Source organism: Lygodium microphyllum, chromosome 1 (assembly GCF_053477565.2).
Source record: "Lygodium microphyllum isolate KBCC chromosome 1, Lygodium_microphyllum_v1.1.10, whole genome shotgun sequence".
NCBI classification, from domain to species: Eukaryota; Viridiplantae; Streptophyta; class Polypodiopsida; order Schizaeales; family Lygodiaceae; genus Lygodium; species Lygodium microphyllum.
In genome coordinates, this window is record NC_141135.1 from 58,850,184 (window position 1) to 58,877,424 (window position 27,241).

The 27,241-nt window shown below is 41.0% G+C and overlaps 1 protein-coding gene across 2 annotated transcripts; it reads right to left on the minus strand.

The window, feature by feature from the left end:
* Window positions 1–11,983: 11,983 nt before the first annotated feature.
* On the minus strand, window positions 11,984–16,339 carry LOC148041157 (uncharacterized). 2 transcript variants are annotated; one of them, XM_087677122.1, is made up of 5 exons: window positions 14,979–16,339; window positions 14,582–14,794; window positions 14,369–14,499; window positions 14,091–14,294; window positions 11,984–13,945 (listed from the first exon to the last, which is right to left on the minus strand). In XM_087677122.1, the coding sequence occupies exons 1-5, from the start codon at window positions 16,069–16,071 to the stop codon at window positions 12,587–12,589; spliced, it is 3,000 nt and encodes a 999-aa protein (XP_087533248.1). In that variant the 5' UTR covers window positions 16,072–16,339; the 3' UTR covers window positions 11,984–12,586. The 2 variants fall into 2 exon arrangements, with proteins under 2 accessions (XP_087533248.1, XP_087533255.1); XM_087677129.1 differs by having other exon boundaries at window positions 11,986–13,945; window positions 14,369–14,491; window positions 14,586–14,794; window positions 14,979–16,334.
* Between the last annotated feature and the right edge of the window lie 10,902 nt (window positions 16,340–27,241).

Sequence of the window (27,241 nt, forward strand, 5' to 3'; positions counted from 1 at the left end):
GAAAACTCTCAACCCTCACCCTTGTCAATAACAAAACCTCAACCTTCCTAAGGATTCACATAATTTAAACAAAGGCATTGCCATTGAGCACAACAAAAACTCTAAGTTCAATGTCAAAGCTCGTTGTGAGATACCATATTTGATTTTTTTGCAGTGAGTCATACTCTGATTGCATGCCCCTCTCCCAAGAGTGTCGATCACCTTTGTGCATAGCCTCGTATAGGTAAGAGGATCATCAGCATCTGTCACCATAACATAATCCAGAGAGGTCTCAAACTATGTAGGTTGGCATCTATCTCTAGTAGACCATCTCAAAACAGGATGTGGGGCTTGGACATCCTATGGAGCATTAACAAGGACCTAGGCTACTAGGACATCGATTTTATTGTGATAGGCTTTATAGTAGCAGAAGGCTCCTCCTGATATATCACCATATGTGCCTCAACGACATGCTCAGGCTGCTTATGCATTATCTCCTCATGGAAAACAACATCATGGCTACAAATAACCTTTCAAGCTTGCCGACCACATAGGCGATAGCTCATCTCACTTGCATCTCTATAACCAAGAAAGATGCATTTCTTAGACTTAGGATCTAGCTTATTGTGCTTGTCTTTTGTACATGGCAAAAAGCCTCATAACCAAAGACACACAAATAAGCATATGAGGGAGGTTTTCCAGACCATACCTCCTCTGCAACCTGATAGTCAAGAGCAATACATAGGGATTGATTTATAAAGTGTAAGGAAATAGTAACTGTCTCGACCCAAAAATGCTATGGCAAGCTTGCCTGGCTAAGCATACTGTGAACTTGCTCCTGAATTGTCCTATTCATGTACTCAACCAAACCATTCTGGGGTGGGGTGTACAGGGTGGTCAATTAACACTTAACACCTCTCGTCACAAAATTGCTTAAAGGCTTTAGAGACATAACTCCATCATCCGACCTTAGGCATTTCAGAGCCTATACCTAGGCTAGTTCTCAACTAAAGCAAGCCAATGCCGAAGGGTAGCCAAGACTTACAATTTCTGCTTAATAGGATATGCCCAAACCTTATGCGTATAGTTATTAATGAAAGTAACAAAATACTTTGTGCCACCTAAGGACTTGTAGCGCATGGGACCACATACATCCGAATAACAAAGGCTCACTTATGCGTCATACCACACTTTTTATATGTATTGCGTATCTGCTTCCCATATAAACAAGACTCAAAAAATTTATGGTCAAGGGGCAAAAGATACGGCAAATGGTTAAGCATTTTCATTCCTTTCAAGGACATGTTCCCAAGGCGATGATGCCACAGAGATACATGTGAAATTACATCCACTACTAGAATATGGTTAATTGACCCAGTACAAGCAAGGGGTAAAGAGTATTGGACTTAGCACCATGTGCAAAGACAACATTCCCATGGGTAGTCTTCCATGAGGAATCACCAAAAGAAACTACATAACCTGTATCATCTAAAGTGCCATAGATAAGGCTCTTCATGAGAGCCAGTACATGACATACATCATGAAGAGTAAACATGCTGCCAAAGTAACTGTAGCTAGATATCATCAATACCAAGTATCTCCAATACCAAGTCATTTTTCAAACAGACAAATCTAGTTATATTGCGATAGGAGTGAAACCACTATTTGTGAGAGGTCACATGAAAGGAAGCCCCAGAATCTATCAGCCAACACAATGTATACCCTAACAAAGCATTAATCAACTATGAAGTACCAAGAGAAGAAGCTACAAGTATAAAATCACTATCATAATCAATTTGCACAACATTAATCTCTTTAATCATAATGCATGACTTGCTAGGGACAATGTTGCAATTATTATTTTTGTCCTATACTTTATCCTCACTCTTTTCCTTGGGCTTCTCTTCATGCATTTTATGGCACTGCGAACTGAATGTCCTTCTTTCCCATGGTAATGCCAAGTCAATGAGGACTGAACACCACATGACTTACTACAAGACTATCCATATGATTGAGAGCGAGATTGTTAAGAGTAATGACAAGTCAATGAGGACTGATGGCCATGGGACTTACTATGAGACTATCCACGTTACTGAGAGCAAGACTACAAGAGTCTCTCCCACGATGGGCATTACCACTCTTACCAAATTTATTGCCTCTAACTCTCAAAGCATGAAAGGTGCGGGAAGCATTGACATTGTTTCTATTAATCTCTTCAGTTAAGAGTGCACCTTCTACATCCTGTAACCCTTGAATTCAATCCCCTATGAAGAAAAATGAATGATAATGGAATGAAACTCATTTAAGTGAGCTGACATAGAAGTGCCCTCCTTCATGCAAAGGTCCATGAGTTGCTTCAACCAATACATTTGAGAAGTGGGGCTTTGCTAGTCATAGACATTGCAAATCTTTTCCCATAAGTCCCATGCAAATTTCCCATCAGAGACAACATTATAGACACCTACTTAGTGTTAGATATGATCAACGCCCCACCCTCATTAGGTGCCACCAATGATCCATGGTGCTCAAAGTTGTAAGGCACCCATTATGAGGAGAAGCCAAATGTGAGCTCAGACATTGGTTGAGTCCTCACTTGTATATCAGATGAGGTCTATGTGACTGGATGGCAAAAAGGTGACCCTTGTGGGTCTAATCTTTGGGTTAGACGGAGTGGTTAAGCTGGTAGCAACTCGAGGCGCATTGCATTGAGTTGTGGGGTAAGGGAGTTAAAAGGGGCCCCTTTTTTGGGGTCCGGGGGCCGCGGAAGCGGCCCCTAGTTGGGGGGTCCCAGGGGGGCCAGCAGCCCCCCTGGCGGGGGTCCGAGGGTAGTGCCCCCAGCCCGATGTTAAAGGGAATATTCTCTGGAATATTCCTTGGTCGACTAGTGGAGGCTTATATGGTAGGTCGGTCAGGCCGACCTAACGGCCTTCACGGGCTATAAAAGCTAAACCCCTTCACAGCCATCCATCATTCATCTTTCACCCAGTCAGAGTTGTTGTTCTAACTAGTCTTAAGATCTTCACCTATCTTTTGTCTAGATCGCCATCTAAGCTTCACACAGTGGAAGCGCACGGGTGGACAGAGCCATCTTTGTATCAATTGTTTGGAGCTAAAGAATTTACTGATTCTCCTCTTATCTGTTGTGTACTCTCTATCTCTTTCTCAGATTCTGTTCGCTGCGGCGTGTTATTTTTTACATGGTATCAGAGCCCAGGGGGCTCTAGAGATCGGAGAGTGTGCAAGAGGCAAAGGCTTCAACAGTAAAGAGAAACTATGTCAACTTCCGGAAGCGGTTCTGGCGCATGGTGCTGTTGTACCGGCTATTCAGACACTGAGGATTCGTCCACCAACCTTCAACGAAGGCAAGTTAGATGGTACAAACTACACCTTTTGGAAGTTCAAAATTACAACTATCCTTGATTCTTATGAGCTTCTGGAGACTGTGCTGGGGACTGATGTAGAACCATAGGCTACCCCCGACCCATCAAATTCTAGTGTGATGATTCCTCCGAATGCAGATCTTCTACGAGCTTGGAAACGAAGGAATGCAGATGCATTGTGTGCCTTAGTTACAAGCTGTTCTGACAGTGTTCTGACTTTGATTCAGCATACAACCAAAGTGTCAGAGGCTTGGAATGCACTAAGGAGTCAGTATGAAACACGAAACCAAACAAGGATTCAAAACTTGGAGAATCAACTAGCAGCGGAGAAGTTTGCTGAAGGAGAGACGGTTGAAGCATTCATCACTCGGATTAAGAATATGCGTGACCAGATGGCTGGTGCTGGGATACAAAAGACTAGCGAAGAGCTAGCTCGGAGGTGTCTTTGGATTTGATGGAGGAGGAGTTGAGGCTGAAAGCCCGAGAAGGAAGCAACAATGGAGATGCTGCATTCTCTGCCAATGCAAAAGGCAAAGGTGATTCCTCCACAAAAAATGATGGTGACAAAAAGAAGAAGGGCGGCAAGAAGAAGTTTCAAGGAGAGTGCTTCTACTGCAAGAAGAAAGGACATGCAATTGCAGATTGTCGTGTCAAGAAGGCAGATGAAAAGAATGGTACCCTTAAAAGTAAAGGGAAAGAGACAGCCAATACGACTGAAGCAGAGTTGGAATTATTCATGGTGACCATTGAGGAAGTGTGCTCCTCGGCACAAGAAGAATCTACCACTGACTCATGGGTGTTGGATAGTGGGGCCTCCCGTCACATGACCAACAAGAAAGGTCTATATAGTTCTATGCAGCCTCTACAAGAATCCATCATTGTGACGGTTGGAAATGATGCTAAATGCCCTGCTGCGGGCACAGGTACTATTTCTTTTGTTGCTACAAATGGTGAAGTCAAAAAGCTTTCAAATGTGTTGCATGTTCCCGAAATCAGGAGAAATCTATTCTCAGTTGCTGCCATAACAGATCTTTGTCATGAAGTGAGGTTCAAGAAGATAGGTGTAGAAATTCTTGATAGCGCTGGCACAATTGTTGGCAAAGGAGAAAGAATGAACAACCTGTATGAGCTAAGTGCTCTTACAACCACTGCTGGAGTGGGCACAAGTAAACTTTGGCATGAAAGGTTTGGACACATCGGATTTGCAGTGTTGAAGGAGATGCAAAAGCAAGATATGGTTGCTCACCTACCTACAATAACTGAATTGAAGGAACCATGTGAAGCTTGTATGATGGGCAAGCAATAGAGAAATGCATTTCCACAAGAAAGCAAGAATAGAGCATAGGCTCCTCTAGAGTTGGTGCATGCTGACTTGTGTGGTAAGATGCCTACACAAGCCTTGGGGGGATCTTCTTATTTTATGTTGATTGTCGACGACTATAGTAGGAAGATGTGGGTGTACTTCCTTCGTGATAAGGCTCAAGCTTTTGGTAAGTTTAAAGAATGGCTAAAACTTGTTGAGAATGAAACAGGGAAAAGTGTGAAGAAATTTAGAACAAATGGTAGTGGTGAGGTCAACTCAAAGGAATTTGAAGACTTTTGCAAGAGCAAAGGGATCAAGCATCAATTGACGACGCCTCACACACCTCAGCAGAACGATGTTGTGGAATGCAGGAATTGCACCATTGTGGAGATGGCAAGATGCATGCTAAAGGGCAAGGAATTGCCTAACCATTTTTGGGCTGAAGCTATTAATATTGCAGTCTACATTCTAAATCAGAGCTACACAGAGGCTCTCAAGGGAAAAACACCTCATGAGACTTACACTGGTAAGAAACCATCTGTCTCACATTTCATAATTTTTGGATGTGAATGTTATGTACATGTTCTAGATGAGAAGAGAAACAAGTTAAAACCAAAAAGCAGAAAATGTATCTTCTTGGGTTATAGTGATGAGCAGAAGGCTTACAAATTATATGACCACGAGGCAAAGAAGATCATCGCAAGCCGTGATGTGGTGTTCAAGGAGGAGCCGCATACAGTGGAGGAGGAGAAGGCAAGTTCTTCCACTTTATCATCAAGCAAAGAAGTAGTCCACTATGAACCTGTCCTCCCGAGAGCTGTCCCTATCCTTAAGGAGGAGGAAGCATCATCTTCAGGTGATGAGGAAAAAGTTCACCAACCTGACATCACCCCACCGGAAAAGCCATTGCCACGCTGGGTGAAGCAACTCTATGACCACAATAATCCTATGCCTACATTTGTTGAGGAGAAGGCAGATGACCAAGGAGGTCTCAGAGAATAGAGGAGCAAAGGAGGGCTTCTACTCACATAGTCAATATAGCCTTGATGGTTGAGATTATGAGAGAAGTAAAGGAGCCAACTGACTTAGAAGAAGCACTTGCATGATGGATTGACCAGCAAAGCGGAAGATTATTGGCACCAAGTGGATCTGGAAGGTAAAGTACAAGGCTGAAAGTACCTTAGAAAAGCACAAAGCTAGACTAGTTGCCCAAGGATTTTTACAAGTTAAAGGGTTTGATTTTCAAGAGTCATTTGCCCCAACTGCCAGAATGACCACTATTCGCACGGTACTTGCAGTGGCTGCCCACAAGAAGTGGCCAGTGTACCAAATGGATGTTAAGTCAGCGTTCTTAAATGGTAACCTCAAGGAGGAGGTGTACGTGGCTCAGCCACCAGGGCTTGAGGCCCCCCATTCTGAGAACAAAGCGTGTAAGCTGAAGAAGGCATTGTATGGGCTGAAACAAGCCCCCAGAGCATGGTACCAGCGGATAGATAAGTTCTTTTTAAACCTAAAATTCAAAAGATGTGCCTCAGATGCTAACTTGTATGTTTACAGGGATGGTAAAAAGTCTGTAGTGATTGTCCAATATGTGGACGACCTTCTTATTACAGGTGACTATGAAGATATGATCAACCAAACTCGAAAGGCTTTGAGTTCTAAGTTTGAAATGACAGACTTGGGCTTGCTACACTATTGTTTGGGGATTGAAGTTTGGCAAGAGCTAGTAAAGATCTTCATCTCTCAGAAGAAGTATGCATGGGAGATCTTGAAGGCATTTGGCATGACCGAGTACAAGGAGATAGCTACACCTATGGAGGTGAATGCAAAGTTATCCGTCGAGGATACATCAGCACTAGCAAACATTGGGAGGTATAGGAGGTTGGTCGGCAGTCTGATCTACTTGTGTAACACCAGGCCAGATATCAGTTTTGCTGTTGGTGTTTTGAGCAGGTTCTCAAACAAAGCTCATGAGAGTCATTGGAAGGCTGGGATGCGGGTGCTCAGATACTTGAAGGAAACTCTTGACTATGGTATCACATACAGTTTTGAAACTTCTCTTGTGGGGAACTGTGACTCAGATTGGGCAGGAGATAGTGATTCCAGGAGGTCAGTTTCTGGTTATTGTTTCTCTTTGGGTTCAGGAATTTTCTCTTAGATTAGTAAGAAGCAGCCAACAGTGGCATTATCTTCTACCGAAGCAGAGTACAAGGCAGCTTGTTTTACTGCATCTGAAGCAGTATGGTTGAGAAGGATTCTATGGCATATGGGAGTGCAGGATGAAGAACCAACTTTGTTGAGATGTGACAATCAGAGTTGCATCGCCATTGCCAAAAATCCAGTGTTTCATGCACGCACCAAACATATAGAGATCCAGTATCACTATGTGCGTGATTTGATGGAGGATGGGATAGTGGAATTGGTCTACTGTCCAAACAGAGGAGAATGGAGCAGATATCTTCACCAAAGCACTTACGAAGGATCTGCTTCAAGTTCATCTTCAGAGACTCGGCATTGGGCCGAGGAGATAGTTCACCTATGGGTGGACATTGAGGGTAGGTGTTAGATATGATCAATGCCCCACCCTCATTAGGTGCCACCAATGATCTGTGGTGCTCAAAGTTGTAAGGCCCCCATTATGAGGAGAAGCCAAATGTGAGCCCAGACATTGGTTGAGTCTTGACTTGTATATCAGATGAGGTCTATGTGATTGGATGGCAAAAAGGTGACCGTTGTGGGTCTAATCTTTGGGTTAGACGAAGTGGTTAAGCTGGTAGCAACTCGAGGCGCATTGCATCGAGTTGCAGGGTAAGGGAGTTAAAAGGGGCTCCTATTTTGGGGTCCGAGGGCAACACCCCCGGCCCAATGGTAAAGGGAATATTCCCTGGAATATTCCGTGGCCGACTAGTGGAGGTTTATATGGTAGGTCGGTCAAGCCGACCTAACGGCCTTCGCGGGCTATAAAAGCTAAACCCCTTCACAGCCATCCATCATTCATCTTTCACCCAGTCAGAGTTGTTGTTCCAGCTAGCCTTAAGCTCTTCACCTATCTTCTGTCAAGATCGCCATCTAAGCTTCACACAGTGGAAGCGCATGGGTGGATAGAGCCATCTTTGTATCAGTTGTTTGGAGCTAAAGAATTTATTGATTCTCCTCTTATCTGTTGTGTACTCTCTATCTCTTTCTCAGATTCTGTTCGATGCCCCATGTAATTTTTTACACTTAGTGAGGGGCAATATGATGGCAGACTTATATAGCTTATCTAATTCACCCCGATCCTCTACATCAATAAGTTTGGGCTTGACATCCTTATGTTTCAAAGGCCTAACTTGCATTTTCTCCACTAAAACTTGCTAGATTTGGGCCTTCCCAATAGCTGTAGTTGGTGCAATCCATCTTGTCAATGTTAAATATAGCACTATCACTTGAGCCACCAACCATAATGAAGGCAAACAAGTGCACAGACTGTCATAGCAGGCTACTTTATTTACTGTGAACAGCCCTAAAACCACTGCTAAATCAAGCTAAAAACAAGGGGTACTAACCAAGTAATGAATTTTCCACAAACTCAATGCAAACTGTCAAATGGAGGTGATTTCTCACATAAATAGTGTAGTAACCTACAATTATAGCATGTTAAAAATAAAGTATAACAGTAAGAAATCAATGTCAAAGATGGGCAATCATCACTAATATAAGACAAACTACAACTCCCAACGAATAGCTCCAGTAGTGAGTGAATATGTGACTAGCACCGAGAACTATTAAAGAATCAATGTGTTAGATTGAGATACATCCTATAGGCATAACCATCATGCATAGAGTGGGTCTCACGTGTAACAAAAGAGACCAACTAAAGACACAACGGACTAAGCAATGTAACGGAAGCTCAATACATAACAAACCAAGATGCATACATCACTAGCAACATGGTGAGAGAGAGATAGGTGTTGGCCCAAGAGGAATGTTAGATCAACCCACTAAACATCAACTGTGTACATAAAGCATGACAAGAGCATGTACATGTCACCAAGTTCCACGGTCTCACTAGAAGATCCTCAAGCTCAACTATGTAACCAAATACTCAAAATAATATGCAAGTTTCAAGTAATGGCTCCCATGAAACAAAAGTTGAATGCCATATGAGCAAACAAAGCTCAAAATATCATGTGCATGTCATCCATACATCTAGGATCCAAGTAGCATATATCTAGGGAGCATTCAACCCAAATAACTTGCAAAGCTCTATACTAAAGCATCAAACAACCATAATAATAGCGAATGACAGCTAGTGTCAAGATTCAAAGCTCTGATCTCAACTCAAAAGCAATCCAGAAGCATAACTAAGCATGTAAGTTCAATGATATATCCTAGGATAGCATCCAAAGTGCTCGAGAAGCATTAACAAGCAATAGGCATGAAGTTTCTCTGATAAAATAGAATTCAGCCCTACTTATTATAGCAGTAAAAAACCTCTATAAAACTAAGTGAAAGAGTGCTCAAATCAGTCCCATAGCATTTTGATACATTGGCGTAACATCCCCACATCATCTGACATCAAATAGACATCCCGGTAGCATAAGTGACCTCCAGATAATGAGAGTGAAGGGCTATCCAAAATTGTAATATAGTAAATTGTCATAAATTGTGAGCTAATGGCTAAACCCAAGAGCCCCAATTGATGCCCAAACTCATGTCAAAGGTGTTGGGCACAAGGCCAAGTGATTGTTCAAGGCTGGGAGCAATGCCAGGAGCTAGAGATGAGGTAGGATGAAGTAGACTTGAGCAAGAAAGGGAGACAACCTAGGTAGCACAAATTGCACTTGTTATCCACAGCTCAGTGTTGGCTGAGGTCAATAGAGCTCAAGGAGAGCTTAGGGGGTGCTCAATGAAGCTCTAAAACGTGCCTTGATGAGTTGGGAAGTAAATGAGCAACAATATATACCACTTCAAGCTGAGCCATGGCTACCATTAAAACTATGAACTAAAGCTTTTCTCCACAAGATGAAGCAATGTCGGGTCGAGCTCCTCAATGCCAATGCAATGGCTCTAATACTAGTTGAAGGGAGTGAGCCTTGAAGTGGAAGCATGGGGCGAAAGCAAGAGCTATGGTGGAAGAAGCAAGAGTAAGAGAGAGAGACACACACAATGTGGTAACTCCAACAATCATAATGTGTGACCAACCTTCCTTTTATTCAAATGTCATTGAAAGAATAAAGAATGAAGCAATAGTGATTGGCGCACGCCACCTGCAATGTATAGGTGTGCGGGTATGTGGGTACTATCAGTGTAACTAATACACGAGTGGCTAGGCACAAGCGGCTTTACCCCCAACAGTGAACCTATGATAATTTCCCAAAATTGTTTTGAGACCAATACATGCTTCATCATGTATTACCCAATTGAATAGTTTGTACCATTCAACTTGTGATCAATAGAAAGCATCCCAAATATCTCATTTTGGTTATGTGCCATCTTTGGACACGTTTAAATACACAAATGTAGCTAAGGTAATTGCTTAATTTTTTTAAAAAAATGGACAATGGAGCTATTCTCCCAACACGAGTGTGCAAAAAAAAAGGCTAAAAACTAAAACGAGGTGAAAGAGCTGACAATCGATGCAAATGTCAATGTAGATGTTGTTCACGAATTTACACACAAAAATGTTGAGACACCAAGCTAAGTTTTATTGAAATTAGAGCCGAATTAGGCAATTTGGATAAAAATCCCCAAAATATGTCAATGTTGGAGAAATTGTAGAAATTGCGTAAACTCAACGAAGGTCCATATAATGGAAGGTGAATCCAACAAGAGCCTCAAATTTTTTGATTGAAATTTCAAAAAATGGGCAGGTTGGTCAAAAACCCCAAATTTCTAGGCATTAGGTGCATGAAATTGAAAACTTCTTTGAAATACATGATGAGACATACAAGATGGACTGAAATTTGCATAGATTGTGGAATTTACACAAACTCAACAAAGATTTGTACAATGGAAGGTGAATCCAGCAAAAGCCCCAAATTTTCTGATTGAAATTTCAAAAATTGGGCAGGTTGGTCAAAAACCCCAAATTTCTAGGCATCATGTGTATGAAATTGAAAATTTCTTTGGAATGCATGATGAGACATGGAAGATGGATTGAAAGTTCCATAGATTTTAAAAATTGCACAAATTTTTGAAAACATCCAAATTCAAAAATAAGGTGTTTTGAGTTTTTATTTGGATCTATAGAAAATAGCAAGCATGCCTAAAAAGATGGCAAGTAGGGCTAAGAGAGGTTGTGTGTAGGTTACTTGCAAGGTCACATGTAGGAGGGCTCTCTTAGCCCTCAGTCCCACTTGCCATCTTGGATGCATCAATATGAATGTGGAAGGCGATTGATCAATCTAGGGCTCATAAAATGGGTCTAGATATTAGAGCCTTCATTAGTGCTTCATAAGTAACTTGGTATTTTTACTCGCAAATTATAAGGATCTTCTAAAGAGGACTTGCAATAGTTACATAGGTCAACACAATATGCTTCTAATAACCTATTTGACCAAAGAAGCATTGGACTTCCTTCACATTAGTTGGTGATGGTAAACCCATGATAATCCAAAATTTTGTCATATGTGTAGTGATGCTATTTTTGGAAACCACATGAGACCATATCTTACCTAGAACCAATAGTTCAAGGCATGTAATTGGAGATGATATTGCCAACACTTCTCAAAGACTAGTCATAACTTCTCTAAGTTTTCCTTCCAACTTAAGCTAGCATAAATTTCATCAACAAACACTTCAATCCATTTTTGTAGCATGTCCTTGAAAATGGTACATGTCAATTGCTAGAAGGTTGTTATTACATCGGTCAAACTCAAAGGCATGATAACTTAATGGGATCCTAAACCACATACACATGTTTGGGTGTCTCTCTCTCCCCTATAAGGTCAAATTCCTTCCCTTTGATGGGTTCACTATCTTTGCTTTGTTGACACTTTCTTTCTTCTTAGTGGGATACTCTATCATGTACACATGTTTGGATCTCTCTCACCTATAAGGTTAGATTCCTTCCCTTGATGGATTTACTATCTTGACCTTGTTATTTTAGTGTCAAGCATCACAATCACTTAATCTACCTTCTTGAACTTTGTGAATCACTTGGGAAGATCCTAGACCAAATTTCACACTTGAGATATGGGCACTTTGGAGTGCAAGTTCTCTTAGTTCTAGGTGCATAAAAGCCCAAGTTTAGTGTCAAGAAAGTTGTAAAAGTAGAAATTTGTAGAGATTACAATCATATCTCATGCAACGTCATTCAACAGGCTGTGGAAAAACTCACATTTCTTTTGTATGTGTGTGGGTGGGTGAGTGGGTGCATGCGCAGATTTATTTATTTATGGAGAGAGAGACCCTCACTCCTCATTGACAAAGTTATCGTTGTCTGCGAGTCTAAGTTTATGCACTTTATAATCTGCTCTTTGGATAGATTTTCGAGGTAATGTTACACTCAATTCCCTTACAACTTACACTTTTCAACAAGTTAAGGAATTCCAAGTAAAATTCTTTTTTAATATATGAAGCCTGGATCTTGTGCAAATTTGGTCTATTAGACTATTTTCCCAAGCCATGTGGGATTGCGTTTTAGTCTCTATGAGTTAACATTTGCAGTGGTATCATCAAGTCAAATCCATAATCAGCATTTGAGTATCCTCATGCTTCCTGCTGTGAGAGAGCATGTAGAATTGTATGTCCATGGTGTGAGCTTGTAACTCTCTGGGCTAGCATTTGCAGTGGTGTCATGCCAACGGCATCTGGATTGTGTTTCTATGGTGTGAGCTTCTACTCTCTGTGAGCTACCATTTGCAGTGGTCCCATCAAGTCAAATTGATCATCGGCATCTGAGTATCCTCGTGCTTCCTTGCAGAGAGAGAGAGAGAGATGACTAACTCACAAGTGCAATGCATCGGTACTCGTCGGTACTGGGTTGAGAAGTTGAATGTCTTTGTGGCTGATGCTCTTGCATAGGCACATGGAGAGAGCTCGATGCAGTACTGGCACTAGTGGTAGGCCATCTGCTCGTTCTGCACTTCCGCAGACGAGGATTGAGCATCATTGAGCCTGCATTGCTGTAACGGGGTGGGTATATCTCTTCCTTCAGAGGGGCTCTCCGCCGCCGTGCAAGAGAGAGCGAGAACTGAAGCTGCCTTCTTCTGCTGGGTGATTCCTTACTCACAGGTTTCTTGATGTCAATGGTGGGGCTTGTTCTTATGCATCTTCCTATACCAGGAGAACCTTGGAAGATTATCTCTGGCCTATTGTTATCATGTATACTGTTAGATTGGGACATCTCAATTTCAACTTCATGATGATGCCCCATGCTTGTTGAGGGGTCAGAACCGATTGTTTGCCCTTTTTGTTGATTGTTTCTAGTGTGCAATTTTCTTTTGGGTTCATACAAGAGGTTAGAGTGCACTTCTAAGGCCTTCTCTTGGCATCCCTCTTCCCATTCCCATTCCCTTTCCCACCCCCCTCTCCCTGCTCTTGGCTGTGATTTTGATGTCTTGAAGAACTGAGGAGAAAGCCTGGGTGACACCCTCTTGCTCAGGTTAATCTCTTCTTCATACCCATCACGTGGACTCTGCTCCTCCATCATTGCTTTCACCAATGGTGGGATGGGTGTCTCAGTTCCCTGTTCCTGTGCCATCTCTGTCTCTGCTATCTCAAAAGAAGCGTGCCTTTTCCTTTTGTGCCTTCTGCGAGACCTTTCTTTCAGCCGCCTACTGCTTGCAGACAGCAGAGATGGGCTCATTAAGCGTGGCAATGGTGATTCACAGTTCTCTGCTGCTACAGTTTCCTTAATCAAGCTGCATGATGGTGTCACTAGATCAGCCATTGGAGCTGAGATGGCAGACTTCAAGGTTTGAGATATGGTTAATTGAGGCCATGCTTGTGCTCGCATGACCTGTGGTTCATGTGAGGTCATCGATGACTGATCTGAGGTGGATATATCGGAGCACTCTTTAGATATTTTTGCATCAAGCTTGGCAAAATCTTGGCGTTTGAAAAAGTTACGCATCGCATAGTGTCGTACCCCAAATGTGGTAAAGATGAAGATAGGGAACAAGATTGCAGCCGGTGTCAAGCTAGTTGTGAATATAAGAAAAATGCAACTGATCTGGGCCGCTGAATACGCACAGAGAGCCGAGACTGAGAGCCTGGTTTGAGTTTTTGACCTTCTGCTTATGAGCCATGCAGTGAAGAAGGTGGTGATGTTCCAGTTCCTTAAGCTTTGAAGTGCCATCTGCAAGGAGGAGTATGGTCATCTTGATTGTACGTGGTTACAACAGGTAAAGTATGTGACAGAAGTGTGAAAAAAAATGCACCAAGAGTGCTGTTGCACTTCCAGAAAGAGTCCTAGTGCTAACAGATTCAAAGTCTAGCTTCACCTGCAAGAAGAGACCAGTCAGCACAGCCAGGGGGACTGTCTGCACAAGCCTCTTGAGGGGTGGAAGAAGAGGTAAAGCTGGAAGCAGTGATGCCAAAAGACCAGAAATCCGCTGCACTGCAACTTTAACAATGAGTCCTTGCTGATTCTCCATGTCAGAATGGTCATGGCGCTTGAGAGTGAGAGCCCTAACGTGGATGGCACTCTGTTAAAAATGCAGTGTCTCATGTCAGAACATAGGGGCCACCCATGGCTCTCACAAAACTGAAGGTTACATACCTGATACAATAGACCTCCACTGTAAGGTAGACCAAAGAGACTGCACAAGATTGTGAGGAAAGCTAAAATGCAAAGGTCCCATCTTGTAGATTGTTTGCCAAGTAAAGTTGGGCCAGCCTTTTCCTGTAAAGCTAACACATGGATCTCAATAAAAGGTGCCTTCTTTTTAGCCAATCATGTGCCTTGATCACTAGGATATTGAGAGGAGCTTACCTACCTGAAGCAAAGCAGTGGTTGCACTATGATAGATGAGAGCTATCCCTGCAAGCATGATCCCTGGGATAACTGCGAGTAGAATGGCCCAAAATGGTAACATCCTCAACCTTATGCATCCCAGCTTAGCTATGTTATCTGTGTGGTATCCTGATTCAGGAAGCTGGACCTGTGAGATTTGAGGTTCCGTCAACTTAGGCAAGTGTGACACACCTGCAAAAATGAATAGAAAATCTGCTCAATCAGAAGATTATCCCAAACCACACTCATAGTGCTCATCCATCTCTGGATGTTGATTCTTCCTCCATAATATTATGTAGCGGGTTTCAATCACACTTCTTCCAGCATATAATTATGTTCTGGGTTGGAATCACACAAAATTGAAACAAGAAGAGACCTGTAAAGAGAACCAAGAGTAGCACCGGGCTGTAGTCGGCAATCACATTGCAATGAAAAGCATGCCTAGTGTTTTGCAGCATAGAAGCCACAAAGAAAGTACTGGAAGCAAGCCATAAAGACAGTAAAGCAGAGTCCAATCCGATGGCAGGAGTTGTAAATAGCTGCACAAACTGCTCAATTGCACCCCAAAGAAAGCTAATCCCTAAGAATATTCTGAAGACATCCCAGCTGAAAATGGTCATGTGACTCATGAATTTGTATGCACCACAAGTAGCCAGTAGAAGCAAGACCAAAGAGCTCCATATGCCTATCCAGCCAGCCCATGAAACCACATCGATACCGAGATGATGGCCAGAAGTGGATATGGCCACCGTAAAGATCAGAGAAGGAGCATTTGCCCCTAATATGAGAATGGCTTGCCCATGTAGAAGTGCAAACATGGAGCCACATAAAACGTTGGCAAGCAAAGTCTCTACAATGCCCCATTTTCCCCTAGTCTTCTGCTCCAGCCATGCCCCCATCACCAAGCCCCACAACATGTTGCAACAAGCAATTCGGCAGCACGCCTCCAAGACCTGAACTTTGCAAGTTGCCAGCCCATCTATCCATTCATGGCCGTATGCTCTTAGAGTCTGCCTGAATTTGGGTATGCTGCACAGTGTGTGAAAATATCCACATTTGGTATTTGCAGTAGCCTCCCGCTCTTGGTCAGGTCTAATTGTCATTTCCTCCTTCTCCTGCTCTTCCTTGGCTTGCTGCTCCCACAGAGAGCTCCCTATGGGCTCACTGTAGTCCGAATAGTGGGTGCGATGCGGGGGCAGCTGGGATAGGGCCCCTGTGCTCTCCTTATTTTTCAGGGAAGTGCTGTCTTGCTGCTCTTCTGCAGATGGGTGGACGTATATGACCCTCTTGTAGAAAGCAGGCTCCTCGAAGGCTCGGGTATCAGGGGAATTGGGATCAGACAGAAGGGTTGGGGGGAAGATTGTGGGTGGTGGCAAGCTCACAGGCACATTCCTGCTATGGTGCCTCGATGAAGTAGGCTGCAAATCTAAGTCTCTCTCTCGTCTGTAGAAATGCGAGGGTACATCCATTGTTTAATCAGGCCTGCTCTGCTACTGAGGGGCATGGAGATTAGTGGACACACTGAGGGGCATAGAGATGCTCTCCAAATGATGGTGGTCTTCTTGTTGGTGAGTGGCTTGCAGGAGAGTGAGCCTACAAACAACAGGTTTGTCTACAAAACTTTGAGGTTTTTGCAAGGGTCGTGCCAATTGCTTGCTTTTCTTTGAAGCACCCAAGGTAAAGGGGCCTGTGGCCTGTCCTAGTCTGGCAACACAATGGGTTTTTTCTCTTGTTAGTTCATTCCAAAAATGTTAAAACCCTGTGCAGTGTGCACCGCATCCCAAAGACATAATAAAATATCAACAGTTTTGCTACTTGCTAGGCATCCTAAAAAAACCAATTGAGGCCTAGGGCAGGTCCCTAAGATCCATGCGGTTAGTGCTTCAAATCCTTTTGGTAAGCAAAGCTCCCTATGGCATCTTAACCTTTAGTCCATGCTACCCTCGAGGTGAAGAGATTAAGATGAAGCCTAATCAAATTATCTTGACCTTCAAGTCATGCAACCCTGCGATGAGATTGAGATGAAGCTCAATCCATTGACCATGATAACAATGTCGCTTTCATTTTTTAAAAGATAAAATTGATCAGCAAAAAAAGAGGTGGAAAAAGTAACGAAACGCTTACATTTTTTTAAAAGACAAAATTGATGAGCAAAAGAAGAGGTGGAAAAAGTAACGAAATCTATCAAGCTTAAGTCACTATCTTACAAAAAGTCTGTGACTTTCATGCACCTTACTTCCATAACCAACAACTCTAGGCAGAAAATCTCGAGAGCCTAAGTCCCTATCTTTATTATAATTGTGAGAATTTCATTCACCTTACTTCAATAACCAACCACTTTTGGCACTTTCGTTTTTACCCATTGTAGATGTGAGAATACTAACCTCGTCATATCCCTCCACACTCATGCAACCTAGGTCAACTTGGCCTAATATTATCCCAAGTATGTACAGATGATGCATGGCCCAATATTATCACAAGTATGTGCAAATGATGCATGTCCTAGCAATAAACTACAACGTGAAGCATGTCTTTGATATGTGGCACATGCTAGGCCACAACAATTGAATCTAAAAGGCTTGATGACTTGAAACGACTTACTCTGACCTCGAAATCCATCTATCAAGTCAAATTCTCCAAACTCCGTCTCAAGGGGCCCCAAATTTACACCTTGTCTCCAAACAAGACCAGGGCCTTTGCACTTAACCTAGTTATTCATCTAGAACTAAACCATGCTGTCAAGTTGTTGGTAACCTATAGGTTAATGATTGTGACACACATGTACATTACAAATTGCAAGTACAATCATAAAGTGGACCTCATGTGAAACAATAAAGCTAACCACAAGTCATGACTAGGACCATCCATCTCTCCTTGTTCCAAGGGTTTTAACTTATTTTGGGACTTCTATAAGCATTATGGTATTGTACATGTATTACATTTCATAAGTTTTTCATTTCTTCAATTGTCTTAAAGGTGGACCCACTTTAATAATCAGTGATCCCCAAGTCCCCATGCTATCAAAGCTTAAGGTTGTCGAAGTAGAATTTTCAATTTTGAATGTGAAGGTATCATGTTCATAATGAGAATGGGCATTTTAGGTGTTGCCATTTTCAAACAACTTATTGTTGCCAACAAAGATTTCACAATCTAACAATTCTAGCAATGTTATAGTTACACAAGCAATCAACTAAGTTTTTAAAAACTAATGCAACATTGTATTAGTTAGTAATATGTAAATCATAAAAAAGATGCCACTTGAGAAACCAAAAATATGTTCGGTTTGGTAGTAATATATAAAAGATTTAAGATATTAAAGTGATCACCTCAAGCTTAAAGGACTTTGTTGTCAAGGCTTTTCCTTCCACTTGATTTGTGAGATCTTCTCTAGCAAGTACTAGATATCTCATGTTCCAAATTCCTGAAGGCATGGTTACTAAATCAATAACCCATCTATAGTGAATGGATAAAGGATAGGTAGGCTGAAGCCCATCTCTATGCTTTACCATAGAATACATTTGACAAACATGACAAGACTCAACAAAATGCTCAATGTCTTTATACATATTTTGCCACCAGAATTTTTCTTTTATTTTGGCAAAAGTGCCCCATATGCCTCTATGACCAGCCAGTAGGCTTTCATGGAATTCTTGCATGACCTGTCTTTGTGTCTTTTTATCTCCCTTGAGCCCATTGAGACTAATAGGCATAAAGGATTAACCCTTGAACCCATTGAAGCAAAAAAGGTTTGAGCCTATGTCATCACTCTATAATTGGGTATGAGGTAGAATGCCACACCATACTTGATCCCACCCCAAATGTAAACATTTCTACACACCCACACTACCCTAATCACTAATACTCTTAAGGTGATATAGATATTTAAGAAAGTAATCTAGGACCTTTTCACACTAGACTACAAAATGTAATTGCAAGGCAAGAGGTCCCTTGTAACTTTGTAAGTGACTAATGCAAGATAAAAGTTTTTCCATTGAAAATTTTTTGGCAAAATAATTTGTAGGATTACTCATTTTCCACCTCAAAAACTATCCTTGAAGCTTGACACATGAATAATTCATTTATGACAAAAGGATTAAAGCATGGTGATTGCACTTATGTTGTTCAAAGCTATATTTAGATTGGCTTGTCACTTCAAGGATCCATAGGGGGAAATTCTTTCTCAATTTACAATCTTTGGAGAGTACTATTCAAAAAATCTAATTAATATGCTCCCTAAGGGATTGATATAAAGAAAATCTTTTAAATAAGACATTTTCAAATTTCTATGGAAAAAAGTGAAGGGGTTTGAGAAAATAATTAACACTCAACAAATCAGTTGACATTAATAGAAACTAGATTCTCTATTAATGAAATATTTATATACTTCATATAATTATGCATATCTTTATAGATCATAAAACCTTATAAAATAAATAAATGATATATAAGAGTACAATTTTGAATACATAAGTAGAGAGAGAGAGAGAGAGAGAGAGAGAGAGAGAGAGAGAGAGAGAAGCAAATTACTCATTTCAAACAAAGCTAAACATATAATGAACCTAAAATGCACACATTAAAAGCGTGTAAAATATAAGCAAACTATTAATAAGTATAGTTTGTTTAAGTTTGATTATTATAACCGAGGGGATCAAATCAATAACATAAGGATGTGCTTATGTGGTATTTGGTGCATTAGTTACAATTTAAGAGCCGCTAACTCTTGCTTAAGTCTTGAGGTAATGCTTGGCTCTAAGAATATTGAGCAAGCCCATACCAAAATATGTGATTATGGAGAGTGAGAGCATAGAAAAAAATGACAAAAATAGGTTAATGACCACAAGCATGCAATGGGTGTCAAAGACAGAAGTTGTAATAAGTTATGCCAGATGGGCTTTGGGGGTCAGTTTTGGTGTCAGTTTTGATCCTAGGACAATTATTTGGCCAATAATTGTGAGTGGTGGGGACACTAGGGACTAGCATTAATTAATTAATTAATGCTAGTCTAAGGGTCAACAGAGGTTGGAGACCACTCCACGTTACAAATGGCCTAGCCAATTTAATTACGGATGGGCACATTTAATTTTGGGCAGGGTGAAAAGGGCTAGAATTAATTTTCAGGATTATTTAATTTTTAAAATCAATAAAATGGCTAGATAATGTTGAAACATGGTTTAGAAGGCTACCACTTTGGCAAAAATGCCCATGCAAATTGAGAAGACGTTTTTGGGGGCTAGGTCTCAACCATTGAGTTAGCTTGAGAGAGAGAGAGAGAGAGAGAGAGAGAGAGAGAGAGAGAGAGAGAGAGAGAGAGAGAGAGAGAGAGAGAGAGAGAGAGAGAGAGAGAGAGAGAGAGAGAGAGAGAGAGAGAGAGAGAGAGAGAAGCAAATTACTCATTTCAAACAAAGCTAAACATATAATGAACCCAAAATGCATACAAGTTAAAAGTGTGTAAAATATAAGCTAACTATTAATAAGTATAGTTTGTTTAAGTTTGATTATTATAACCGAGGGGATCAAATCAATAACATAAGGATGTGCTTATGTGGTATTTGGTGCATTAGTTACAATTTAAGAGCCACTAACTCTTGCTTAAGTCTTGAGGTAATGCTTGGTTCTATGAATACCGAGCAAGCCCATACCAAAATATGTGATTATGGAGAGTGAGAGCATAGAAAAAAACGACAAAAAAAGGCTAAGGACCACAAGCATGCAATGGGTGTCAAAGGCAAAAGTTGTAATAAGTTATGCCAGATGAGCTTTGGGGGTCAGTTTTGATCCTAGGACAATTATTTGGCCAATAATTGTCAGTGGTGTGGGGACACTAGGGACTAGCATTAATTAATTAATTAATACCAGTCTAAGGGTCAACAGAGGCTGGAGACCACTCCATGTTGCAAATGGGCTAGCCAATTTAATTACGGATGGGCACATTTAATTTTGGGTAGGGTCAGAAGGGCTAGAATTAATTTTCAAGATTATTTAATTTTAAAAATCAATAAAATGGCTAGATAATGCTAAAACATGGGTTTAGAAGGCTGCTACTTTGGCAAAAATGCCCATGCAAATTGAGAAAACGTTTTTGGGGGCTAGATCTCATCAGCCATTGAGAGAGAGAGAGAGAGAGAGAGAGAGAGAGAGAGAGAGAGAGAGAGAGAGAGAGAGAGAGAGAGAGAGAGAGAGAGAGAGAGAGAGAGAGAGAGAGAGAGAGAGAGAGAGAGAGAGAGCAGTTGGTCCATGAGGCACTATTAGCTTGAATTGGAAGATGAGATTATACAAATGATCAATGAGTGTTGGAAGAAGGGACCCCTTCAAGAATCTTGGACCAAAAGCATAATCACGTTGATTACCAAGCAAATGCAATGTATGAAGCTAGGCCATTGGAGACCCATTTTGTTCATGGAAACTTTATATAAAATATTGGAGGGGCAAGTTTATCCCAGATTGTGCAAAAGGTGTGTTAGTAGTCATATTTAAGGAAAGTCATACTAAAAATTGTGTTTGATGAAAAGATAGCTAATGTGTCCTATTTCCTAGTTGGGTAGGGTCTTGCATATATTTTCTTAAAATGGATCACTTCCCTTTGGGACACATAAAAGGGTCAAGGAGGGATGTTCAACCATCCCTCTATTATTTGCGCTTGCATCTCATTCACTTTTTTGTATGATGGAAAAGTTGGTCAATCATAGTGTCTTGGAAGGCATCCACTATAGGGAAAGCAATCGGTTGGGTCAAAGGTTCATAGATGATCTCCTAGGGATGCTAAAGGTGAACAAAAACAATTTATATAAGGCCCTAAAGCTGTTTGATCTTTATGGAGAAGTTGTAGCCTTCACAATTAATTGTAGGAATATTTCTTAATAAGTGTGCTAGATGATGATTTGGGGAGGCTTTAATGGAAAAGACACATTACCAATAGAGGAAGAATTTTTAGATATCTAGGTTTTCCCATTGGCCTTGAGACCAAGGAAGCAATGGAATCTTTAAGAGGAATGGAGTTCTCTAATAGGCAAGTTCTTGTGGGATAAGCAATGGAAAAACCAAACATCTTGCCAGGATACTGATGCAATTCCTACACATATCTAAGGATGCAAGTGGATTGCACCTAAAATAGAGAGGCCCCTCCTATTATCTTACGATATTCAATGCCCTAAGAATGACTCTTTAACAATCATATTGATTTTGTGAAACTATGATATGGGCTACTTGCAAAGGTACACCACTGATTTTGTGAATGGGAGTTATTGGGAGATTCTCTCAATAAGTTTTTCCTCAATGCTATTAAGGCTAATCATAAAAAGGAGTTGATTCCCTTTGTTGAGGATGAAGATGGAATAAAGATCAATGAAGGTACATCAATTGCTAAGATTTTTACTCAACATTTCTCTACTATTGTGGGTAGACCTATTGGCTCTCGAAAATTATGAAGATAGGCTTACTGCATTCTTTGAAGATGTTAATTGCAAACTCCCTTTAGGGATGGCATTGTAGTTGGAAAGACCGTTCAATTTGGAGGAAGGAAAGTTTGTTGTGGATGCCATGAAACATGGCAAATATCCTAGATTAGATGGAATCCCCCTTGAAGTCTTTCAAGCATTATGGGATGAGTGCGCTCAGAACTTAGTGGACTATCTCAACTAGGTTAGAAGATTGGGTAGTCTCCTAGATAGTTTGAATTGTGGGATGATCAAATTGGTCCCTAAAGTGGTAAATAAGACTAAGTCCAACCATTGGAGGCCTTTAGCTATGCTGTGCTTTTTCTATAAAGTAATAGTGAAACTTGTACTCGCAAGAATGGGCCATCAATATCCATTTGGATTTATTTTTGGGTGCAAGCTACAAGATTCTATATTGAACTTGATTTTCTCCAATGACTTTGCTTTGGCCTCCCAAGCTAACTTTGTACTTCTTAACCTATACCTAGACAAAGGCTATGATCATGTTAGCTAGAGGTTCATCATAGGTACCCTTTGCTTTTTTGGATTTGGTTCGATCTTCATTTAGTTAATAGAATCCCTATTCTATGATGCCACATCATCAATGTATGTTAATGGGCTACTCTCTGCTCCCTTTGCAGTTAAAAGGTCTATTTGGGAGGGGTGCCCCTGGCACCCCTATTGTTTGCTCTCATCACAAACTATCTCCTAAGAAAGATAGATGCCAAAGTAAGAAAGGGCACGATAAGGGTCTAACACTCCCTAGTGGGCACCATTTCATTGCTCAATTGCATATGATGCAAGTATCATGACGAGTGAAAAAGAAACAATGGACTCCTTCTTTAGCATATATGAGGACTTTGTTGTTGCCCTCTTTGCCTCCCAAATAAGTGCTGCTTAGATTGAGATTATCTACTTGGGGCTTAATGACCCCCAGATCGGGTAGTCAAAATGGGCCAAGTAATATGCTATTTGGACTATCTAATCGGTGTTGGAATCACTATAAAATAGCAGACCGATTGGTTTGTGGGAAAGATAGAAGAGAATATTAAAAAATGGTAGGGTACTCCACTTGCGCGTGGTGGGAAGATGACCATACTTAAGGTAATATTAACAGCCTCCTCCATCGTATTTTTTTGGCTCAATCATTCCATTCAACAAGGCCACTTGGATCAGAATAAAAAAGAAATTCAGATCTTTTGTTTGGAGCAAGGAGAGTGAGAAATGCCTTGTACATATTAATTGGGATACCATGACTATGGAAAAGCAAGATGAGGGTCTTGATTTGGAAGTATTGCAAGAGAAATCCTATCGATTGTGCCTTGGGCTACTCAAGAGACTAGAAGGTTCCCAGGTTTGGATGTTATGAATGCAGCATTGGCTTTCAAATGCTTGGATTGCAAGATGTTTGTGGATAAACATTAGATGGCAAGATGCAGTGATGAGTGGTTGTCCCATCAATATCTCCTAATCACAAGTTGCTCATGTACTGGACAAGTATGCTCGAGGATAGTAAAGGATTGGAGCAATAATCCTAACTTGTCCTTGTTTTTTACATATGGTTGGTTCCTCATGCCTACAATTTGTTGCTTGTGGCCCTTGCATTGGAGAATACCAAGATGGCTAAGAGGCTGCAGGCAAAGGGGCTCTCCAAAGTGGATGGATGTTTGGGATGCCTCAACCCATGAATTCAAGGATCCAAGTTGGATCAAACAACCAATCTCTCTAATAGGGAGCAAGCTTGGATGCTGAGGATGGCATGTGGGCTCAAACTAGTGTGGCCTACTACCTACAAGGCTAAGGAACTCCATCAAGCTAGAGTCGTGGAGGGAGCTAATGGTAAGAAGATATGGCATTGTCAGAAAAAGCGAGATATAGTTGGTTCTTCCCTCAAAGTGTTTATGCAGGTATGTGCCAAATGGAAAAGGCAGTTCCCACATGAGAGGATTGGTTTGTGGAAGAGGTGCCTTCATAGGGTCTACAAGGCAATACCCTCCACCAAGCTTAATTTCCTACTATCGAGAATTGCCACCTACAAGCTCCCAGTTTGTAGTCATCTTGCTAAATTTCTCAATGTCTCTCCCTTGTGTGTGTTTTGCAAAAGAGAAGAGGAAAACATGACCCATCAACCTTGGGAATGTGATAAAGTATGACATGTGTGGAATTTGGTTAAAAGCTGGTGAAGGTTGCTAATCTTAGTAATAAAATTAGCATGAGGACTGCACTCTTTGAAGAACTTGATGGCCTGGACGACGAACAGATACTGAAGCGTTATAAGAGCCCTTACACTTAAGTTTATCTAGAAACACTGTAATAAATCCTCCCTAGGCAAGAGTGTAATAGTCTCCATTTTTGGATAGGAAAAGGGAGCTAAAGGAGTATGACCAACACTTCCAAAGCTAGGCTTGCAAAAGTGCAATGGATCTTCAAACTTGTTCACAAAGAAATTGGCTAAGGCCTGCTCCATAGTATCACTATGCTTAAAGAAATTTTACCCTTTGATAATTGAAAATTATCGCTCAGCATTAAAAGAGTATAACATGGGCCCCGAAAGATGTAAATACCTCTTCCTTTTTGAGGACAACTTAACGATTTATTGAGATAAGGAAAAAAAGGATATAAGATATGGGCAACGACTCACGAGCATGGTTCCTTTGAGACAGTTGCTTTAACCATTATGTCTCGAGTGAGCTAATGAGGCAAATCGAGACGCGCCCTTCGATGTAAACATAACTATGGGCTCGGAACCATATGGGGATGGGATGGCAACGGTAGGAATTTCACACTTTTGGGGATCCAACAATAATTGTGATCACTAAGGTTTCTGGTTCCTTTCTTTATCTCGAGAAAAAGTCTAGGGATTTTCTAGCTACCCTTTTTGATTCTAACCGTTTCTATCAGAGATTCAGACGTGCTATTTTCCTTTAAAAAATAAATCTAACTCTGGTTTTTAAACCCACAATCTATCTCCGGTTTTAAAAATAAATAAAAAATCTATATCTGGTTTTTAAACCCATATGGCATAATCTATCTCTGGTTTTGAAACCCAGAATCCGTGGAAGATGACAGTGTCCTGATCTGAAAAGAAGCGCGTGCCCGGGGGCTTTTACAGTCCTTTTTCTCTTCCTTTTGCTGAGAGAGAGACGGGAAGAGAACGGTCCAAAGCCGCTTCACTTCTAAGTTCTCTCTACACGCGAGTACTCAACATATATTACTTCCCTTATGGATCCATCTTATATAAGCAACGCCACTTATAAATAATATAATACTAGGCGCTCCGCGCCTAGACTCGCCCCGGCGCGCCGAGGCAGGCGCGATTTTTGCGGGTGGGGACGCGTGGCACCCGCCCCCGCATTCTCTTTTTTTTCTTGTGGGGGAGGTGGGGGGCTGCCACGTGGCACCCGCCCCCCACCTCTCGTTAACTAATAGTATAGATATTACTCCTACAACTATTCTACTTCAGTAGTCCCAAGGGAGAGCTTTCACAACGGGTCCACCACACTCGTAGAATTATTCTACCTCAATAGTCTCTAGGGACCGCCTTTCATAACCGCCTAAGACTCCACATATCCCTAGTGTTCAACTCCAATGATTTGCCGATGCGGTCGTGGTGAAGTGGTTTGAGCGTGGGTTGAGTTATCAGCGTGCCTGAGTTTAAACCCTCCACTATGTGTCCCCTGATGCATTCAAATATGTCTATTTGCATCCAGCTCCAATGATTCACAAGTATTTCATTCACAACATTTTCGTTTCTTGATCATGCTCAATCTTGAAACTAAAACTCCCTTCCAAAATTCTAAGATGTCTAAGGTAGCATTAACAATAAATGAAACAACTCCTTATAAACCTTATACAAGTCTCAAAAATGGTGCTTGATGAGCAAGGCTACAACCCAAATTGCTTTTAAATTAGCATATCATGACATACTTGAGAGAGTAACAAGGGCAATTGAATTATGACAATAAGCCCTAAGAAATCATACATGTACTTTAGCTCACATTGGTTGAATTAGTGCGTTCATGGAGCCACATCTTAGCTAGGTTGGTTCCAAACTTCTCAATTATTGGCATCCTAGCCATTGAGGGAGTGCAAGTCGATGCTATTCACCCCTACGATTTGTACATAGCTTACAACCTCATTAGGTTGTTTTAGAGCATTGTCTCATTAGTAGCAATGCATAGCAATTCATAACATTTTCTAATTCGTGATTTTTGTGGATTTAAAGCATTGCATTCAATTATCAATGTGTTGTCTTGTGGTTAATGGAGTTACATCATAACCTCATTGAAAGGCAACTTCCGAGCCCTTGAAACAAGTTTACACATTCTATGAGCACCACAAATTGGATGCAATGAGGCTATTTAGCACACTGTGAAATTGTTCAGGTTATAACTTTTATAAAAAAAATTCTTATTATTTAATGCCCTTCTATTATGGTGCATTGTACCTTCTTGAATGGAAAATTATTTACAAAGGAGCATCCATTTTATTCTCCATAAAAGTGATCTCAAGGTGGCATGACTTTTAGCTCGCCTTGAGATCAGGGATGGGGCCAATCTATGCTATGGCAAGGACTATTAAAGTGTCTTTTGGCAAAAGTGCATCTAAGGAAGACTCATGGCACACAAGATCGTAGAGTAAATCACAATCTTTCGTTGCATTTTAAGAATAACAAGCTACAACATGGCCACTTTATCAAGGTAAAAGTTCTACTCCCCCTACATGAGCAAGATATTACACACACACACACACACACACACACACTCTCTCTCTCTCTCTCTCTCTCTCTCTCTCTCTCTCTCTCTCTCTCTCTCTCTCTCTCTTCAAAAGTAATTAGTTTGACCAATTGTATATAGAATGACCATATGAGTTAGGCGTACAGATGCACATGTGCATATATAAGTAGATCTCCTGGATTAGAGTAGTTTTGTGGATTTATATCTATATGTACACATATATGTTTGTATAAACACACATGAGTGCACCCATGCCACACTCTCTCTTGGCATTCTTGGACCTATCAATTGTGGTCAATAAGTTGATATGATCATAAAGGCTTGCTCTAAGACAATAGAAAAGGTACACACTTGAATTTTACATTAGTGTGAACATACTAATATCGAAATGGCAATGGATGTTGCTGTAGATAAAATTGAATAAACAAATGTATTAAGGAAAGGAGCTCCATTAGGATAAGAATATTTGC

What these genes read in the sequence shown, in the direction of transcription:
- LOC148041157 (XM_087677122.1), bottom strand. Translation starts at nt 16,071, where the DNA reads ATGGATGTACCCTCGCATTTCTACAGACGAGAGAGAGACTTAGATTTG. An exon ending in ACTCTTGGTTCTCTTTACAG is followed by an intron (nt 14,795 to 14,978) that starts GTCTCTTCTTGT and finishes TCATTTTTGCAG; the next exon opens with GTGTGTCACACTTGCCTAAG. An exon ending in TGACTGGTCTCTTCTTGCAG is followed by an intron (nt 13,946 to 14,090) that starts GTGAAGCTAGAC and finishes TCCTCCTTGCAG; the next exon opens with ATGGCACTTCAAAGCTTAAG.